The sequence below is a fragment of the Geotrypetes seraphini genome, chromosome 6 (assembly GCF_902459505.1).
Source record: "Geotrypetes seraphini chromosome 6, aGeoSer1.1, whole genome shotgun sequence".
Taxonomy (NCBI): domain Eukaryota; kingdom Metazoa; phylum Chordata; class Amphibia; order Gymnophiona; family Dermophiidae; genus Geotrypetes; species Geotrypetes seraphini.
The window spans coordinates 167,675,363-167,693,506 of record NC_047089.1 but is presented as its reverse complement, the minus strand read 5'-3'; the positions used below and the strand labels follow the sequence as shown (position 1 = coordinate 167,693,506).

General features: G+C 42.3%; 1 protein-coding gene across 3 annotated transcripts in view; it reads left to right on the top strand.

The window, feature by feature from the left end:
* GLRA2 (glycine receptor alpha 2) overlaps nucleotides 1-18,144 on the top strand; it is a 154,390-nt gene that overhangs the window by 100,617 nt on the left and 35,629 nt on the right. For all 3 annotated transcript variants that reach the window (XM_033947534.1, XM_033947535.1, XM_033947536.1), the window contains 2 exons: nucleotides 623-760; nucleotides 6,600-6,814. In XM_033947534.1, the coding sequence (XP_033803425.1) occupies nucleotides 623-760; nucleotides 6,600-6,814 (353 nt within the window). The remainder of the gene's footprint in view (nucleotides 1-622; nucleotides 761-6,599; nucleotides 6,815-18,144) is intronic.

The following is an 18,144-nucleotide window of genomic DNA, read 5'->3' as shown; positions in this document are numbered from 1 at the left end:
AGCTCTCCACCACTCTCTGGGTGAAGAAGAATTTCCTTACGTTTGTACGGAATCTATCCCCTTTCAACTTTAGAGAGTGCCCTCTCGTTCTCTCTACCTTGGAGAGGGTGAACAGTCTGTCTTTATCTACTAAGTCTATTCCCTTCAGTATTTTGAACGTTTTGATCAAGTCCCCTCTCAGTCTCCTCTTTTCAAGGGAGAAGAGGCCCAGTTTCTCCAATCTCTCAATTCCTCCAGCCCCTTAACCCCTCCCCCCTACCTAGAATCAGAAGTCCTATTTATAAATAAATGAAGAAGAGCGGAAAAATACAGAACAAATAAAAGTGGAAAATTGCTGGTCCGAGTATACATTATAGCCCTCGATGGAGACTGCTCCAACTTTGTTGGTTAGGCTGAGAACTTTTCAGCGGCCCCTCGTACATACATAAGTGCTAGTCTATTCAGTACCCCCCCCACACACACAAGACACAAATAACTGCAGATACCCAGTTATAGAATTGCTATTTTTATAGAAGCTTTAGTTCAAGCAAAACAAAGAATTTATGCTGTCATATTATATAGATATCTCATCTTCAGTTATCTCCAGTCTTAGCTTTCTCACATATGATTTCTTTTACTCCAGTTGGTTACACCATGAATGACCTGATATTTGAATGGCTGAATAACGGACCTGTACAAGTAGCTGAAGACTTAACCCTGCCACAGTTTATTTTGAAAGATGAAAAGGATCTTGGTTATTGCACAAAGCACTATAATACTGGTGAGCATTCTTATCATTTTTTGTATAAATTAATGTCTCAACCCAACCTTTTGTGATTTTTATGAAGAACTCTCTGATCACTTGAAAACAGCAGGAATTTGTCAAAAATTTGTCAAAAGAATAAAGACATGTCAAATCTGCTAAAAGATATTTGCTGTTTCTCAGATTACTTTATAGTTAATGCAGTAAAAGTTGATAAGGTCAGTTGTGCCTCTCATTGGAAAAATGCATGTTCCTTATTTGGTCGCTGGACTCCTAGTGGTTGTACTGTGAGATAACATTTGGAACTCAGGATGGCAACTGAACAGGGGCATCTAGAGGCCACATGGCCCAGAGTAGGGTTACTAGATTTTTAAATTAAAAAAAGAGAACATGTGGCCCTGCCCTGTCCTCAGATTTGAAAACACTGGAGCTCTTAAGTGCAGCTTACCCTTTCCTCTGCCTCATCATGTTTTCCCAGTTTCTCTTTTTGCCTTCTTTTTAGTGGTGTCTCTAACCCTAGGCCCCAAAGCATTTTCTTCTACTTCCTGCATATCACCTGTAATTTTCCTTTGCTTCCTATCTTGGCTCCCCATACCTACAATTATCTATTTAGCTTCTTTCTCTATCAAGGCATATTGCTGGATTCTTCTCCAATGGCTATTAGGAGATCCTGTTACAAAACCAGTCTTTTAGGGTCTAATAGATTAGAGATCTACTAAGTACCTCAGTGATGTACTGAGCATTTGTTGTAACTGGCCTTTATGTGTTTTTATCACTCTGAACTTATTAAATCAGGCACCTTGAGGCCCATAATCAAAAGACATAGACATCCAAAAAGCATCCTAAATCAACACTTGGACATCCTAATTACCAGGACATCCCTATAATCAAAACCATCTTTCTGTTCATCTAATGAGGTGTTCCAGCCTCTGTACATTCAGGGCACGAGATGGACGCAGTGAAGTTGTGTTATGGATGGGTTTTGGGCAGTCTCAAGGGCGGGTTAGACATGGACATCTTGCTGCAATAATTAAACATTTTGAAAGACATCCTGGACAGAACTTATACGTTTGAAACTAGACCTTTTTTTGAAGAGACTAAGTGCCACAAAGGTGCCCAAACTAACCAGATGACTACTGCATGCATCAAGGTAAGATACCCCCACACTCTCCCAGTGCTCACAGACCCCCCTCATACCCACAAAGATCAGAATACAAACATATATACCTGTCTCCAGAACATCAGCACCTGGTATAGGAAAGCCTAGTAGAGCTGCACACAGGTGTCTGAAGTTGCCTGGTGGGTGGGCTAGTAAACCATAGAGAGGAGTAGCAAGTCCCATAAGCTACTCTAACCACTATATTCATGATGGAAAATGTGAGCCTACCAAAACTCCCCCAAACCATACTCTACTGTCATATAGATGCCACCTGCAGCCAAAAGGGCTATTGGGGTTGTAAACAGGTGGGCATAGTGGGTTTTGGGGGTATTTTGGGGAGGCTCACCATAACCTATTAAGGAGATCTGGTGAGATGTTATCTGGCACTCTTTATGTGAAGTTCACAGCAGTGCACTCTAAGGTACCCCACTGTTCTTTTGACACGTCTGGGTAGCCAGTCCATTACAGGACTGGCTCCTCCCACGTCCAAATAGTCTTGTTCTGGGCGTTTGGAACATGGATGAAATTTTGGTTGAAAATGTGCTATAAAAATAGACATCCTGGCGGTCTGGGCATCCCAGTGGCCTGGATTTTCTTACTGCCAACTTTAGACGTCTAGCGCCATACGTCCACATCAGACTTAGACGTATGTTTTGAAAATGCCCCTCCTTGTTTATTAAAATTCAGTGAAATGTGAATAAATTGATATTGAATATATTGGGAAAACAATGATACATAATTTGCAAAGTTTCTACCTAAACATTTGGCAACGTAAACTTATGTTTCTGGCCATGTTGTTGTCATATGCATTGATGACATAATCTGACATGACAGATGTAGAATGCCTTCTTCTCTCATACTCCAAATTCTATAGACTTCAAGATAGAGTGAAGGCATGTTTGATAAACACTTTTCAAAGGTAGTGTTGATATTTTTTTTATTGAGTTAATTTTTATTACTGCTGAAGACTTGCTACTGATCAAAGAGTCCATGATTTAAATAGTTTCAGTTTGAGCGTTCTCCACCATTTTCCAAATCAGCATAATCTATGCAGGAGGCACAGTGATTTTTCTTGAAGTATACCAATTAGTTTAATCTTCATGAATGCCTGTATATAAAAGCTAACATGTATATGGTTAATTCTGCTCTCAATGGAATAATGGACTGCTTATAAAATGTAATGTTCACATTTTATTGAATGCCTTCATTGTGTTAATTAATTAGTTTGGATTTAGCTTATACCTTCAAGTACAGTAGGCATTTTCCTTTTGTGAGAGAGCTCACAATGTAAGGACCCCTTTAACTAAGTTATGGTAAAATGCACATTATTCTCTTCAAAACCTAAACTGGAAGTTAGCTTAACCGAGGATTCAGGGCAGAGAGAGAGAGAGAGAGAGAGAGAGAGAGAGAGAGAGAGAGAGAGAGAGAGAGAGAGAGAGAGAGAAAATGAACGTAAGTAGTCAGCTTAGCATTGTGCTGTTCAGGGCCTAACTGAAGTTTCAGAGCCTATCCAGAGAGTAAGCCAAAGGCCTCTGGAGATACTGTAGAAGCTCTGACCTCTGGTGATAACAGGATGTCTCCCTTCCGAATTATCTACGAGAAGAAACAACCCTAAATCAATTCAAATCAAAACTGAAACATTTCTGTTTACCAACGCCTTTGGACTATAACTGTCCTTATAAGGACAATATGAATCCTCTCCTCCATGTTCTTTCTCTACCTCATATTTTTTCCTTTTATGTTTCTTTTTTCTTGTTATTGTAGTTCTATCCCCCTTCCCTTTTGTCAGCGTTTGTCTTGTGTTATTTGCTCATTGTATAAAAACTCCCTAGTGATGTGCCTACTTACTAATTCTGATACTTTGTTTTGATTTTAAATGTATTATGTATACACTTTCCCCTCAATATTCGCGGGGGTTAGGGGCAGAGCCGGCCCACAAATATTTTTAAAACACAAATAACTTTTAGGGCCGACTCTGACCTACCCCTGCCTCCCGGACCTCTATACAGCTTACCTGGTGGTCTAGTGGTGAAGCGGGGCAGCAGCGCTCTTCCTATGCTCCTGCCCCGTGCAGAGCCATCCACAAAATGGCTGCCGTGAGTTCCCGCTGTAGTCTCGTGAGACCACGGGAACTCACAGCAATCATTTTTGTGGACTGCTCTGCAAGAGGTAGGAGCGTAGGAAGAGCACTGCTTCCCCGCTAGACCACCAGGTAAGCTGTATAGAGGTCCGGGAGGCGGGGATAGTTCTGGATTAAAAAAAACCTCACAAATAACCAAAGTCAAGAGTCTTAAAAGTGCGAATCAGGAGGGTGAAGTGTAATACTTTTTATTGATGTACACCGCCTAGAAGTCTGATTAGGCAGTATAAACATTTTTAAAATAAACTTAAAACTTGAAACTTGATTAGTTTGCCTGATAGACTATCTCTGAGAGTTGGGCCTTCAAAGGAATTCATACATCTGTCAATTGGGAGATATCACATCAAATGAACTAAATTAAGACAAAAGATGGTGCTGGAAAAGATAATTCACACACACACATTCACCCTTCCTCAGCCACCTTCAGAAGGTCATATATTCACTTAAACACACCGAATTAGAGGACAAGGCAGACATTCTGTTCTAAGTAATGTACATTTGCAATAAGCCTATTTCTATATAAAATACCTTTTTCCACATCACATTCATCTGTCTTATTTAGGCCTGCTATTAATTTGCCTAAGTTTATGAGCTTAGTGTCAAAAGTCATTGCTAAGCTCCTAACTATTTTCCCTTATCCTAATTAGTGGCTATACAACGGGGACGTTACAAGAGTTTTATGGATGTATGGAAGCCATTGGCTAAATTTTGTAAGGAGAAATAAATGAGTTTTATTTTATAGACATTTAAATATACACATCCAGGGAGGGGGAAGGAAATGGAATGGGAACTTGGTTTAGGGATTTCATGAATAGTTTTATTAAGGTTTTATTTTACTTGTATATCAGGTGGGAGGGTGGGGATAATATAATTATACGTTGAAGTCTGTAAGTTCCATTGTGCTTGTTTTTAAGTATCCATATTTGTGAATCATTTGTTGCACAATTGTAGTTGAAAAACTTAATAAAGAATTTTTTTTTTTTTTTTTAAAGAACTTTAGTGAGATTTTGAGCATCAAGTGAGGCACTCAGCCCTAGTAAATTTTCAAAGAGACCAACAGAATAGTGCTTATCCCTGGGAACCATGACTAAACTACGGCTAAAATGAAAGCATCAGACTAAGTCAGACTGAATAGGTTAAGTGGAGAAGTATGTTCTTTCGTAACTTGAAAGGCTAGGAGGTCAAAGTAATTGAATACTTTAATGCTAAATAAGACTTCTCAGTATAAGAATAAATAAGCAAAATATATATCTGGCTTATGAGGTGAATAATTTAAATATTCACATACACTCAGAATTGTGAGATTTGACCAAGAGCAATATCTCCTATAGCCAAACCCACCGCCCCATCACTGTGTATGACTTGTTTTAAAAAAACTTGAAGTGAACGTGGTATTCAAACACTAAAACTAATTTTCAATGGCAAAAAAAGAGGAAAAAAATTCCCACTTAGCTTTCAAATGTTTCAACAGGTCCCTCATGGTCAAATCTCACAATTCTGAGTGTATGTGAATATTTAAATTATTTACCTCATAAGCCAGATATATATTTTGCTTATTTATTCTTGTGCTGAGAAGTCTTATTTAGCTATACAGTAAAATGAAAGCGTGACACAAATGTCTGCACCTAAATTTAGGCGTGGATGCCCTTATTCTGTAAATATGAATGTGACAAATTACGACCTCTGATCTGCCCATGACTCACTCATTTCCACACGCCTTTTTTGACTCGCATGTAAAATTTTAAGAATGGATCTCACGCTTAAATTTACACGTGTAACCTGTAATTGATTCTGGTATGGCGGTATATAAAAAATAAAATTATTATTATTATTATTATTATTAACACCAATTCTTGCTTGTTAAAATGTCAATTATCGGTGCTAATTAGCTTGTTACTTAATTAAATTGCTCTTGCAGTTTGGGTACATGACCATAATTGCATGTGAAATTTTTAGCTTTTTTTAAAAAGAGAATTAGGTGGATAGTCTCTGAAAGAGAAGAAAGCAATCTTGAGAGGAGCAGCTGGTGTGGATGGGCAGACTAGATAGGCCATATAATCTTTTTGTGCCATCATGGGATGGGAGCTCAGTATTCCATTGTAGAAAGGAGGGTGAGGGTCATGAAGGTGGATTCTCAGACCTCTTTATGGAGCCTCATATGGGCTATTGATTCTTATTAATCACATTTAGAAGATTCTGGTCTCTAAACTTGTTGACTACTGAATCTGTTGGGCTACCTCCAGGTCTTTCTAGGGTGGGGGGGGGGTGTACGGGAGGGAAGGGGACGAACTTATAACTTATGATGACTGGAACTTTCTTGTTTGCTCTTTGTCTGGCCTGGAGTCTAGTTTGTGCATTGCCTTTGGATTTTGGTCTTTACTGTTCTTTTGTCAACAATAAAAAATTGTTTGAACATAATCACGTTTAGAAGAACTAGAATTTTACAAATGCACTGCAACATTTTTAAACAAGAACATATTTATTTTATGTTTCAGTACGGTCTGAAGCTGCAATATAATCAACATATTTGGCTAATAATAGCAATTTTTCATTTTTAGGAAAATTTACATGCATCGAAGTTAAATTTCACTTGGAACGTCAGATGGGATACTATCTAATCCAGATGTATATTCCTAGCCTTCTGATTGTCATTTTGTCCTGGGTTTCTTTCTGGATAAACATGGATGCTGCTCCTGCAAGAGTTGCTCTGGGAATTACTACAGTGTTGACCATGACCACTCAGAGTTCAGGCTCCAGGGCTTCACTTCCAAAGGTAATGTTCAGATGTTTGAGAGATCTTACATGTTGCTGATTAGTTATGCAGTTAAAAATGTTTTCCTTGCCATGAGGAATACACTATTTCCTTGGTATTCACTCCTAGTCCTTGAAGGCCACCCATGGGTCATATTTTCAGAATGTACCCGTGGTTCTAAGGTACAAAAATTTAGGTTGTGAACCCTCCAAGGACAGTGAAATACTTAGGGCTCCTTTTATAAAGGTGCATTAGGGCCTTACTGCGTGGAATAGCGCATGTTAAAATGTCACATGCGCTAGCCGTTACCACCTCCTCTTGAGCAGGCGGTAGTTTTTTGGCTAGTGTGTGCTATAGTTTGGGCTAATCCACGCTAGCGCACCTTCATAAAAGGAGTTTCCAAGTTTCCAAGTTTTATTAGTGCTTGATAAATCGCTTATTAAATATCTAAGCGATGTACAATTCAATTAAAATAGAAATACAAATACAAATACACTGACATTTAAATAAAAAAAACATACTGGATTAACACACATGAAACATGAGGGTAGAGGGGAAAAGTTACAATAAATTTGAAGAAGAAAATATACATTGAAAGGAGAAATAACTCAGGGAAGGGAAAAAAAGCAAAATTATAAGATATTAAACCTAGGGTTAAAAAAAAAAAAAAAAATTTGTAAAACTAAGAGTCATATGTTAAAAGCATCCTTGAAAAAATAGGTTTTTAAAGCTCTTTTAAAAGAAATGAGGTCCTTTATGTCTCTAATGCACTGAGGTATAGAGTTCCATAAAGTAGAGTCCTTAGTCTATCTGAATGTAACAACTTGAGCTGCTACTGAAAACAGTGTGAGCAAATCTAAACATGCATGAGAAGATTTGCATATAATGGAGGTAATAGGCATGCCAATATCCTTCATTAAGATTATCCTGAAAACCTGTCCTGTTCCTGGCCCTCTAGGACTAGAAATGAAGGCAATCTGTTTGTTACTTATGTTAAACAATCAGAAGCCTGATTTGTATCCTACAGACCCATTGTTATGATAACATTCCAGAACTTTCTAATTTTAGTGAATGGGCAGGAAAACAAATGCTTAATTATGATCTCTGTACATGCACACCAATTATATTGTATTCTTGTCTCCAGGTAGCATTTACCATGCTGTATTTGCCATCCCCATTCTTCTCCTACAATGGTGCAATAAATTGTTTATTAAATGTTTTTGTTTTTTAAAATCATTATATACCACATATACAACTAAAAAGGATCAAAGCGGTTTACATTATAACTCAATTCAAATTATGAAAAGAACTCTATTTAAATAGAAAAGAAAGAGAAAAGAAGAGAGAGAAAAAAACCCCCATTTATACTACATAATATTCTATAATATTCAAATTAATAAATGAAATTAAAAAATTAATAGAAAATTTTAAAATATATGATTTCCTGATTTAAGATAATTCATCAAGGATATAAACATGCGTGCATGTCCAAATTGTCACCAACCCTCCGTAGTGTAGGGCTGCCGGGTGACAAACACAGGGATTCTGGCGTGTCCCCTACAACCAGGGGTACCTTCAGGACTTTTTCAGGTGGCCCTAGGCAATTGCCTGGGCCTAAGAGATGCAAGGTAAGTAACAAGATTTCACCATATCACCAGCCAACACAAGTTCTTTAGGAAAGAATAAGTTGTTTATTCTGACCCACAGGTCAAAAGTATGCAACAGAAAACAAACATCACTTTTGCAGGTCATTCACCAAAAATAGTAGATTTGCAAAAATAAAGCTTTACTGCAAATTCAAAATAAATCAAAACTCCTTAGGCAAACATAGCCACCGCAAACTCTGGTAACAGTTCAGCTTTTCTCTCAGCTCCCACATGCAGGCAAAATCACACAGCTGAGACAGATAATCTAATTAGCTTCAAGAACTGGAGTCACAGCAGGATTTCTAAAGTTCCAAAAACCAAACTTAACTATGTCAGTTTGAGCTTCAGGTTCATAAACTTGCTTTTAAATCCATTCCTCAGTTTGAAGCAAGTATTATTCTTACTCTCAAAATACTTATAAAGTTCAAACATATCCTAACTTCTGCAGGCATAGTTTGCACAGCAGAAACAAACCAAACATCAGCAAAAGAAAGAAAGAAACACAAACCACTAATGGTTTCTCAGTTGCTGCATTCTTTCATGCAACTTCCATACCTTCCGTCTGGCTTTCTAACATAGGGCCAGCCAGTTCTATCTCCATGCCTTCCACACGATCTAGAACCTGGTAGTTTGAAGTAGGCAGGATTTCCTCCAAATCCTGCATGGGATAATCCAGCACGTTTTCCTCCCCTGCTCTGTTCCACAGCTCTTCACCTGCCTTGAGCTGTGGGAGTCACTCGCCCTGGTCACTCGCTCCTCCCCCTCCTGCTTGACTCAGCCTGCTTTTAAACAGATCAGAGCCAATCCCCTTCAGCCTGTAGCGGGGGATGGGTTTTGGCTCTACAGCAGTTTTTCTCTGCCTAGGTTTTTCTACTGCAGCTACCTTCCTCGTGGCTTCTCTAGCTGCTCTAAAGCCAGGAGGCTGCTGTTGCCAATCTGCCTGCCTCTGTTCCAGTTCACTATCTCTTTGGTTATGGGGACAAGGGAGGTCAGCCTCAAGGTGAGTGCCAGAATCAATCTGGTCTGCTCTTCTGCATCCGATCCTATCAGGGACCGGACTAGTGCTGGTGCTGGGTTTGTCACATTCCCCCACCCTTAAAGGATGACCCTCGCTTGTACCCTGAGGAGTCCCTATATTCTCGGGAACATGTGACAGGCTAAATAACTTCAATGGCGTTTCCTATTTTTGTTTCTTTTATCAGAAGGGCTCGGACTAGGACTTGTATCACAGAAGTCATCAGGCCACCGTAACACTGGGACTTTGTTTGACTCACCATCCTCTAAACCCTTTGTACACTCCAACCCCTCTAGACTGAATACTCTGTGGGCTAAGGCTGCTACAGCCTCTGATATTTCTTCCATACCACCCTCCTTTGTCTGTTCCAGTTGAGCCTGTAAGTCACCCAACACCTCTTCCACTCTGTTCAACTGAGATTTATACTGGCCTAGCTGGGTTTCAAATGTTTGGTTTTGCTTTACCCATTTACATGTTTCACCATCCTTGTCTTTCCATTTTCCTGCCAAACCTTCCATAAGCTTTTTAAGCTCACCCTGCTGTTGCTGATTTCCTACGACCTGCTCTCCCACTTGAGAAAGTTGCTTGGTCAAGTCCTCTAGAGCTTTATTAAAGGACCCTATATTTTGTTGATTTTGTTCTTCCAGTTCCAGCTTTATCTCTTTACCCAGAGCCTCTTTATCTTTTGTCAGAGCTCTTATCTGAGCTTGTAATTCCTCCATATCCTTCCTCCATTCAGCCCCCTCACTGTGCTCCCCCTTGTGTGAGTCTCCAGGAACCAGGAAGGTTGCCGGAGTATGCGTTTCAGAATTCTGTGTTTGGATGTTTTCCGTTACCTTACTTGTCACTTGAGGAGGTATATTATCCTGGTCAGTCAATTGTCCGTGTTTACTAGGGTGTGTGTTCCCCGATGACCCAAAGCCTTTCATACCCCTCTTAGTCTCAGGGAAGTAAACCCATCTCTCCAGTCTTGCCACCCATATACGTTCACACACTATCTGGGCAATGCAATCTCCAGGCTGTACTTGGAATGGTACAGACCCATGATTTACCAATAGGACCGCTACATTACCCCGAAAATCAGGGTCGATTACTCCTGCTGCTACATCTACCGAAGCTTTCCATGCTAAACCTGAGCGAGGCGCAATCCTTAAATACGAGCCTGGTGGCGGAGACAACTGTAAATCAGTATTAACCAGGGCTCTCCCATTGGCGGGAATCAGTTGTTCCTGTGCGGCATAAAGATCGTATCCTGCAGCCTTCCCATATGCACGTGTAGGGGCCTTTGCTTTTTCAGATAAGGGTACCCATCTGATTGTGGGCTGCCATTCTTTTCCACCATTTCTAGCTCGCCAGTCCCCTGCTCTTCTGGCCCTCCTGGATTGGAACTGATATTGCTTAGACCATGCTCCCAATATCAGTCTACCCTTAATCTGGGTCTCTTCCCCCCTCCTGCATCCGGTAGGGGTCTTATAATCACCCCTAACCTTGGTTCTGAGCCAATCCTGACCCAGGATCAAGGAATGAGGTATATTCTTAGCAATAGCTACCTTTAGCTCAATCATTTCTCCCCCAACTCTCAAGTTCACCTGCTGACGGGGATACTCTCTCATATCACCATGCACACACCACACCTTCACTGTATCCAACCCTTTATCACTGGGGCTGGCACCCCTAATTTGATGCCATAATTTCTGTGCCATAACGCTCTGTTCTGCCCCCGTATCAATTAGGGCAGACACTGTCCTACCAGCCACTTGTACTTTCTGAAAATATTCTCCGTGACTAGCTCTCTTTACCCCACATGCAATAGTAAAATCCCTTCTTTCCCTGCATTCCCTTTGACGGTGTCCTTTTCCCCCACACCTGAAGCAATATATGGGAGCTGGATTAAAGGGTTTCTGTATACGATTCTGAGGGTTCCTGGGTGGCATGTTATTATTAGTAGGAGCCTGAAGTGTAGTGTCCCTCTGGAACTGTGTCTGGGGTCTATCACTTGGGCCTGGTTTCTCGGGAAGACCCTGGGCATCCAGATAGGCTTCTGCCACAGATAATGTCTGTGTCAGATCCTGGCATCCTTGTTTCTGGATCCACCCCTTTATGTTCTGGGGCAGAGCTTCTAGGAATTGTTCCCTGACTAACTCAGCGAACATCGCTCGTGGGTCTGCCAAGAAAGGCTGTAACCACCTCTCTGCAGCTTTCGTTAGGCGTTGTAACAGCGCCTTAGGTCTTTCTCTAACCTTTAACTGGAGAGCACGAAAGGTTTGCCTGTAATATTCTCTTGTATATCCCAGAAAGTCTAGGATATGTGCTTTCACAGCTGGGTAACTACTGGCCTGATCCGCAGCAATGGTCTGAAAAGCCACAAGGGTCTCGCCAGCCAAACATGGCAGAAGGCGAACCGCCCACTGCTCTGGAGGCCAACCTGCTGCAGCAGCAACTCTCTCAAAAGAGTTTAAAAAGTCATCTGGGGCATCCTGTGGTGTTATTTTACTCAAATTCAATAAATTTAGAGAGTTTTGTCCTACCGTAGGTAGAGTACCACCAGTCCCCAATACCGGTATATGTATCTGTCCACCAGACGTAGGCTTCAATAGTTGCGCCATTAACTGAGACTGCTGCTCCATGGTTCGCATAAAGTCACTGTGATGACGTTCGCTAGCCTCCTGGCTTGCCTGCCATAGTCCGTGACTAGTCTCCAGGACCTTCTTTAAGTCCTCATTTTGCCGCTGTTGTTCTCCAGCCACCACTGCTAACGCCGCCGGCTCCATGTAGGCTCTGTAGGGGAATCACAAACACACAATCCAAGTGCGATACCACTCAGTCTCTTTCCCCCCAGAACTATCTTCACCAGACCCTCTGTAAAATATGCTTACCAGAGGTACTGATGAATCATCGCCTGCGTGCTCATTACAGGGTGCACCACCCTTCTTCAGAGACCTCTTGGTCCCCCTTTTGTTCCTCGCCAGCTCCGGATGATGGCCTCGTCTCCCGGTCTGCTATCCGCACCTCCTGCAGCCGCCAAACTCAGGACACTGGAACCGATATCCTTGCACTGTTTAAGCCGCTTCCCTTCAACAGCAGTTGTAATCCTGGTTCCGATGAACCACACAATTGTAGAGAGTAAGGTAAAAAAAAAAATTTTTCCACCTTTGCACTCCCTACTCTTCACCTGAAGAGGTACCAGATCCGCACTCCTGATACCAAATTGTCACCAACCCTCCGTAGTGTAGGGCTGCCGGGTGACAAACACAGGGATTCTGGCGTGTCCCCTACAACCAGGGGTACCTTCAGGACTTTTTCAGGTGGCCCTAGGCAATTGCCTGGGCCTAAGAGATGCAAGGTAAGTAACAAGATTTCACCATATCACCAGCCAACACAAGTTCTTTAGGAAAGAATAAGTTGTTTATTCTGACCCACAGGTCAAAAGTATGCAACAGAAAACAAACATCACTTTTGCAGGTCATTCACCAAAAATAGTAGATTTGCAAAAATAAAGCTTTACTGCAAATTCAAAATAAATCAAAACTCCTTAGGCAAACATAGCCACCGCAAACTCTGGTAACAGTTCAGCTTTTCTCTCAGCTCCCACATGCAGGCAAAATCACACAGCTGAGACAGATAATCTAATTAGCTTCAAGAACTGGAGTCACAGCAGGATTTCTAAAGTTCCAAAAACCAAACTTAACTATGTCAGTTTGAGCTTCAGGTTCATAAACTTGCTTTTAAATCCATTCCTCAGTTTGAAGCAAGTATTATTCTTACTCTCAAAATACTTATAAAGTTCAAACATATCCTAACTTCTGCAGGCATAGTTTGCACAGCAGAAACAAACCAAACATCAGCAAAAGAAAGAAAGAAACACAAACCACTAATGGTTTCTCAGTTGCTGCATTCTTTCATGCAACTTCCATACCTTCCGTCTGGCTTTCTAACATAGGGCCAGCCAGTTCTATCTCCATGCCTTCCACACGATCTAGAACCTGGTAGTTTGAAGTAGGCAGGATTTCCTCCAAATCCTGCATGGGATAATCCAGCACGTTTTCCTCCCCTGCTCTGTTCCACAGCTCTTCACCTGCCTTGAGCTGTGGGAGTCACTCGCCCTGGTCACTCGCTCCTCCCCCTCCTGCTTGACTCAGCCTGCTTTTAAACAGATCAGAGCCAATCCCCTTCAGCCTGTAGCGGGGGATGGGTTTTGGCTCTACAGCAGTTTTTCTCTGCCTAGGTTTTTCTACTGCAGCTACCTTCCTCGTGGCTTCTCTAGCTGCTCTAAAGCCAGGAGGCTGCTGTTGCCAATCTGCCTGCCTCTGTTCCAGTTCACTATCTCTTTGGTTATGGGGACAAGGGAGGTCAGCCTCAAGGTGAGTGCCAGAATCAATCTGGTCTGCTCTTCTGCATCCGATCCTATCAGGGACCGGACTAGTGCTGGTGCTGGGTTTGTCACAATATGTGCCAATATTCAGGAAGCACAATGTCTGCTGTCTAACTGAATATTTAAGTACTTTTTATTTAAAAGAAATGGGGGGTGGGGGCTTATTTATATATTATGTATTACATGAGGAATGGAGGGATAGCCTAATAGCTAGAGCAGTGAACTGAGAACCATGGAAGCCCAGTTCAGATCCCACTGTAGCTTTTTAAATGAAAAGATGCCTCCATCTTCAGGCAATGGCTTGCGGGTAAACCTGTGACAGAATTATATTTTCCCATGGGCCAATTTTAGACCTCATAGGAGAGCCAGGAAGATACGTGAGCAATAAGTTCATACATACTACCCCAAAAATGTAGTTTGTTATAAGTATCCTTCTATTAGTCCCAGCAAAGTCAAAAGTCAGGAAAACAACTAATCAAGCTTTCATTCATCAATCAGGCAAAACAAAGTACTCTTCACAGAATCTTTCAGGCTTTACAGTCCAGGTCCAGTCCAGGCTTGCTTTATCCTCAGTCCCGGAAGCAAAAAGGAAAAAAAAAAAACCCCCACAAAAAGGTTCAAGTTTTTTCATATAGGCAAGTTCTTCTGTACTGATAAACTATCCCGGCTTCCATAAGCTCTTACTCCCATGTAACAGCAGTTCAAAATGCAGTCCTTGGAGATCAGGGGGGCCCAATGAACTTGCGTCCAGCAGTGCTAGTAGCGTCAGCGCAGCGATTCAATTAGGCAGCCATGGGACTTTTACTGAGTCGCGGTCCGCCTTTGATAATGCAACTTCCTCTTTCCTCAGAGGCGAGCATGACCCATCAAAGGACTCAAGGCTGCCTAATTGAATCGCAGCACTAACAGTACTGAGAGCTGCTGGCAGGGGAAGGGAGGAGAGGAGAGCGGAGGGGAGGGGAGAACAGGAGGGATGGATGGTTGGATGAATCCCCACTTCCCGGTACCGGCTCTGTTCTTGCAAACCCGCCTGCTCCCCTCCTCTGGCAGTGGTGGGCAACGTGGCCTGGGACCCGAGTCTTGCACATTGCAAGCTGGAGCATGAAGTCGGCCTGCACTTTTCCTTGGGAGGGCTGCAATTGCCCACAAATGACAGAAAATAGGGTCAGCCTCCAGTAAGATATTATGTATGTTATGTATGGGAGTACAACCTGCAGACGCACACTAAATCTCATCCTTTGCTCCCTCCTTCCCCTCCCCCCCCCATTAGAGCTTCTTTCCGATTGCTGGTTTTTAGCTGAGCTCACATCCAATATGATCAGTGAGAAAGTGGTGAGCAGGATGTGAAATGCTCAAAATGTAATTTGTTTGAACTGGAACTTCTCTATTTTGCACTAGGGTCATTGCAGTAATTGACCCGGACCACAAATCACATAACTTGGCTCTATTGGAACACTACAACAACCAAGACCTCTGATTGTGGTCATCTAGGCATAACTTCCATGGAATGACCACAAGTACTCACACCCAGACCTGTGCTCCATTAATTTGGGGACCAGATATTCTGCCAGTGTCAATGTATCATATCCCCAGTGGGAATGTGTACTGGAGAGTTAACTCTGCCCTCTAAAGCAGTGTTCTTCAACCACCGGTCTGCGGACCGGTGCCGGTCCACAAAATAATTCTTTTATATCCACTAGTCCATAGGTGTAAAAAGGTTGAAGAACACTGATCTAAAGATAACGCTTCTCCCTGCTTCGCCGACACAGCAACAGATCAGATGCATGTAGCAGCAACTGCACAAGCCTTCCCCCCCTGACGTTAATTCTGACATCGGAGAGGAAGTTCCGGGTCAGCCAATTGCCAAAACACAAGTCCAAATGAGAAATAAACCAGGAGTTATGCATGAGTCATAGCAGGTGTAAAAGGCTACTGGGTAGAATTGCTAGTGTACACATGCATCCTCAGATTCTATATAGGTTGTCCTAGGTTTGTCAGATTTCCTATTTGAAAAAAAGAGGAAACCTAGCCCCGCCCTGTTCTGCCCCCAGCCCCGCCCCCACATGAACCTCCCCAAGATCGAAGGCAACATTAAGATTCTTCGCGCATGCGTGGATGTCAACGCAATGACATCACATGAATGCACGTGTGCATACGATGTCATCACGGTGATGGCCATACATGCGTAAAGGTTCCAGACGTGGCCTCTGAACTCAGGACTTCCAAAACGCAGACAAACTGCCAAGTTTTGGAAATCCATCCAGGTGCCCAGACAGTCCTCTAAGAAGAGGACATGTCTGGGTTTTCCCAGATGTCTGGTAACCCTAGGTTGTCCTGAGTTGGGCACTAGAATTTACATACAGATCCAAGATCCGTGTGCAAATTAATTGTGTTAATTGGTGCTAATAATCAATTAGAGCTGTTAACAGGCACTTAATTGACACAGATTAAGTGTTGCTGCAGCCAATCAGCCAGTGGCCTCAAATGGAGCAAGAGGACATGAAGATCACTCCTGCTCTGTGCAATGGCTGGCTACCAGGCCCTGAAAGGTATGTGGTGGAGGTGGGAGGGAGATGTGGTTGTCAATTTTGGCAGGCACAGGAGGCAGAAGGGATTCCCCCTGTCCCGCCCACTGCAATGTCACTGAGGAATCGGGGGTGCCAGGGGGGAGATGGGGGGTGGTGGCATGGGTTGTTTTGAATGGGGGATTTAGCTGGGACAAGAGAAGGGGGATCCCGGCCCACCACTAGACCATTGGGTCCCGCAGCAGGCTCAGGGGAGGCCTGCATGGCATTGGGAGAGAGGGAGAGAGTACAGGGCAGGGAGGAAGGGGGACAGGGTGCAGAGCCTGGCAGGGAGTGAGGAGGGCTGGGTGCAGAGCCTGGCAGGGGAGGCAGTGAGGAAGGGAGCGCTGGGTGCAGATCCTGGCAGGGCAGGACACTTGAATATTAAGCTTCCATCTTATATTCGAGTCAACCATTTTTCCTCCTTTTTGGAGGGAGGGAAATGGGGGTATCGACTTATATTCGGATCAACATATTCAAATATAAACGGTGTGCTCATTTTCAAAATAGCAAGATATCTTTTTTTTAATGACCTATCTAGATGTTTTAGCTCTTAGTACGTCTATCTTGGGTTTTTTTTGGCAATTTTCAAATACAAATATGTCCAAATGAAAACAAGCTATTGGGACATCCAAGCAGCCAGCATTCTTGGCAAACTAGACACACAGACATCTGAGTAGAGGGGCACTCTAGGGGGTACTGAGGTGAATGTCACAGTTAAAAGTTCCAGGTCCACATGTCAGTATAACCTGCTTATATTGTTTAGTGAGCTCTCCAAAACCCAATCAAAACACCTACCTGTACACAACAACAATAGCCCTTGGACGATATGGCTCACTGGTAGAGCTGCTGCCTCTGCACCCAGAGGTTATGAGCAAATTCCAGTGCTGCTCCTTTGCTCCTTGTGACCCTGGGCAAGTCACTCAATTCTCTAGTTTCCACCACTTTGAATGCCAAAGCCACAAAAAGGCAGTATACAAGTCCCCATCCCCCTTCCCCCCCCCTTATGCCTGCCAGTGTCATCTTTATGTAGGCTTGGGTGGGCAAATCAATGTTTTCTTTTCCCTTAGATTCTCTACATTCTTTGTCATATCTTTTGTAATATAAAAAAAAAGACATATGAGTCATAGCAGAAATCTTGTGAAGTGGCATTAATGTATAACAGTTTTGAAGTCAGATAAAAATTCTCATAAATGTTAACTCTCGGTTTCCTACGTAGGTTCCCTGGGACTTTTAAATGAAACCACTGAGGCATCACAGATTTGCTTTGCTGTTAAAAAAACAGTTATTCTTTCCAGTGTGTCAAAAAGCAAACATTACAGAATGATCAATTTCAGACATTCTCACAAATAGGCTTATAAATAGTCAATTTTTCACTTTCTCCATTATGAATAGATGTTTTGAAATGTGATAACATGAAAAGGGGCAAGAGAGGCATATACAGGGAAACCAATATATAGCAAATAAATGCAAGACGAATGAAAACAGTTTAACAGTTAATATTGCCATACAATAAACAAATACATGTTAGAATCAGTTTAAGTAACAAAGACCAATTTTGCTGTTTCAGCATAAGCCTGTAAATGAGAAACAGAAGATGAGTTCACCACAAATCCAATGGCAAACAACATACAGCAGAGGTTTTGCTTCAGCATTATTCACTGTTAGAATTATTTAGATGTTTTCAATAGACTAGGGGTGGAGGGATGGGTTAGGAAGGCAGGGAAGGACAAATGCTGTATAGGCTAGGGTGG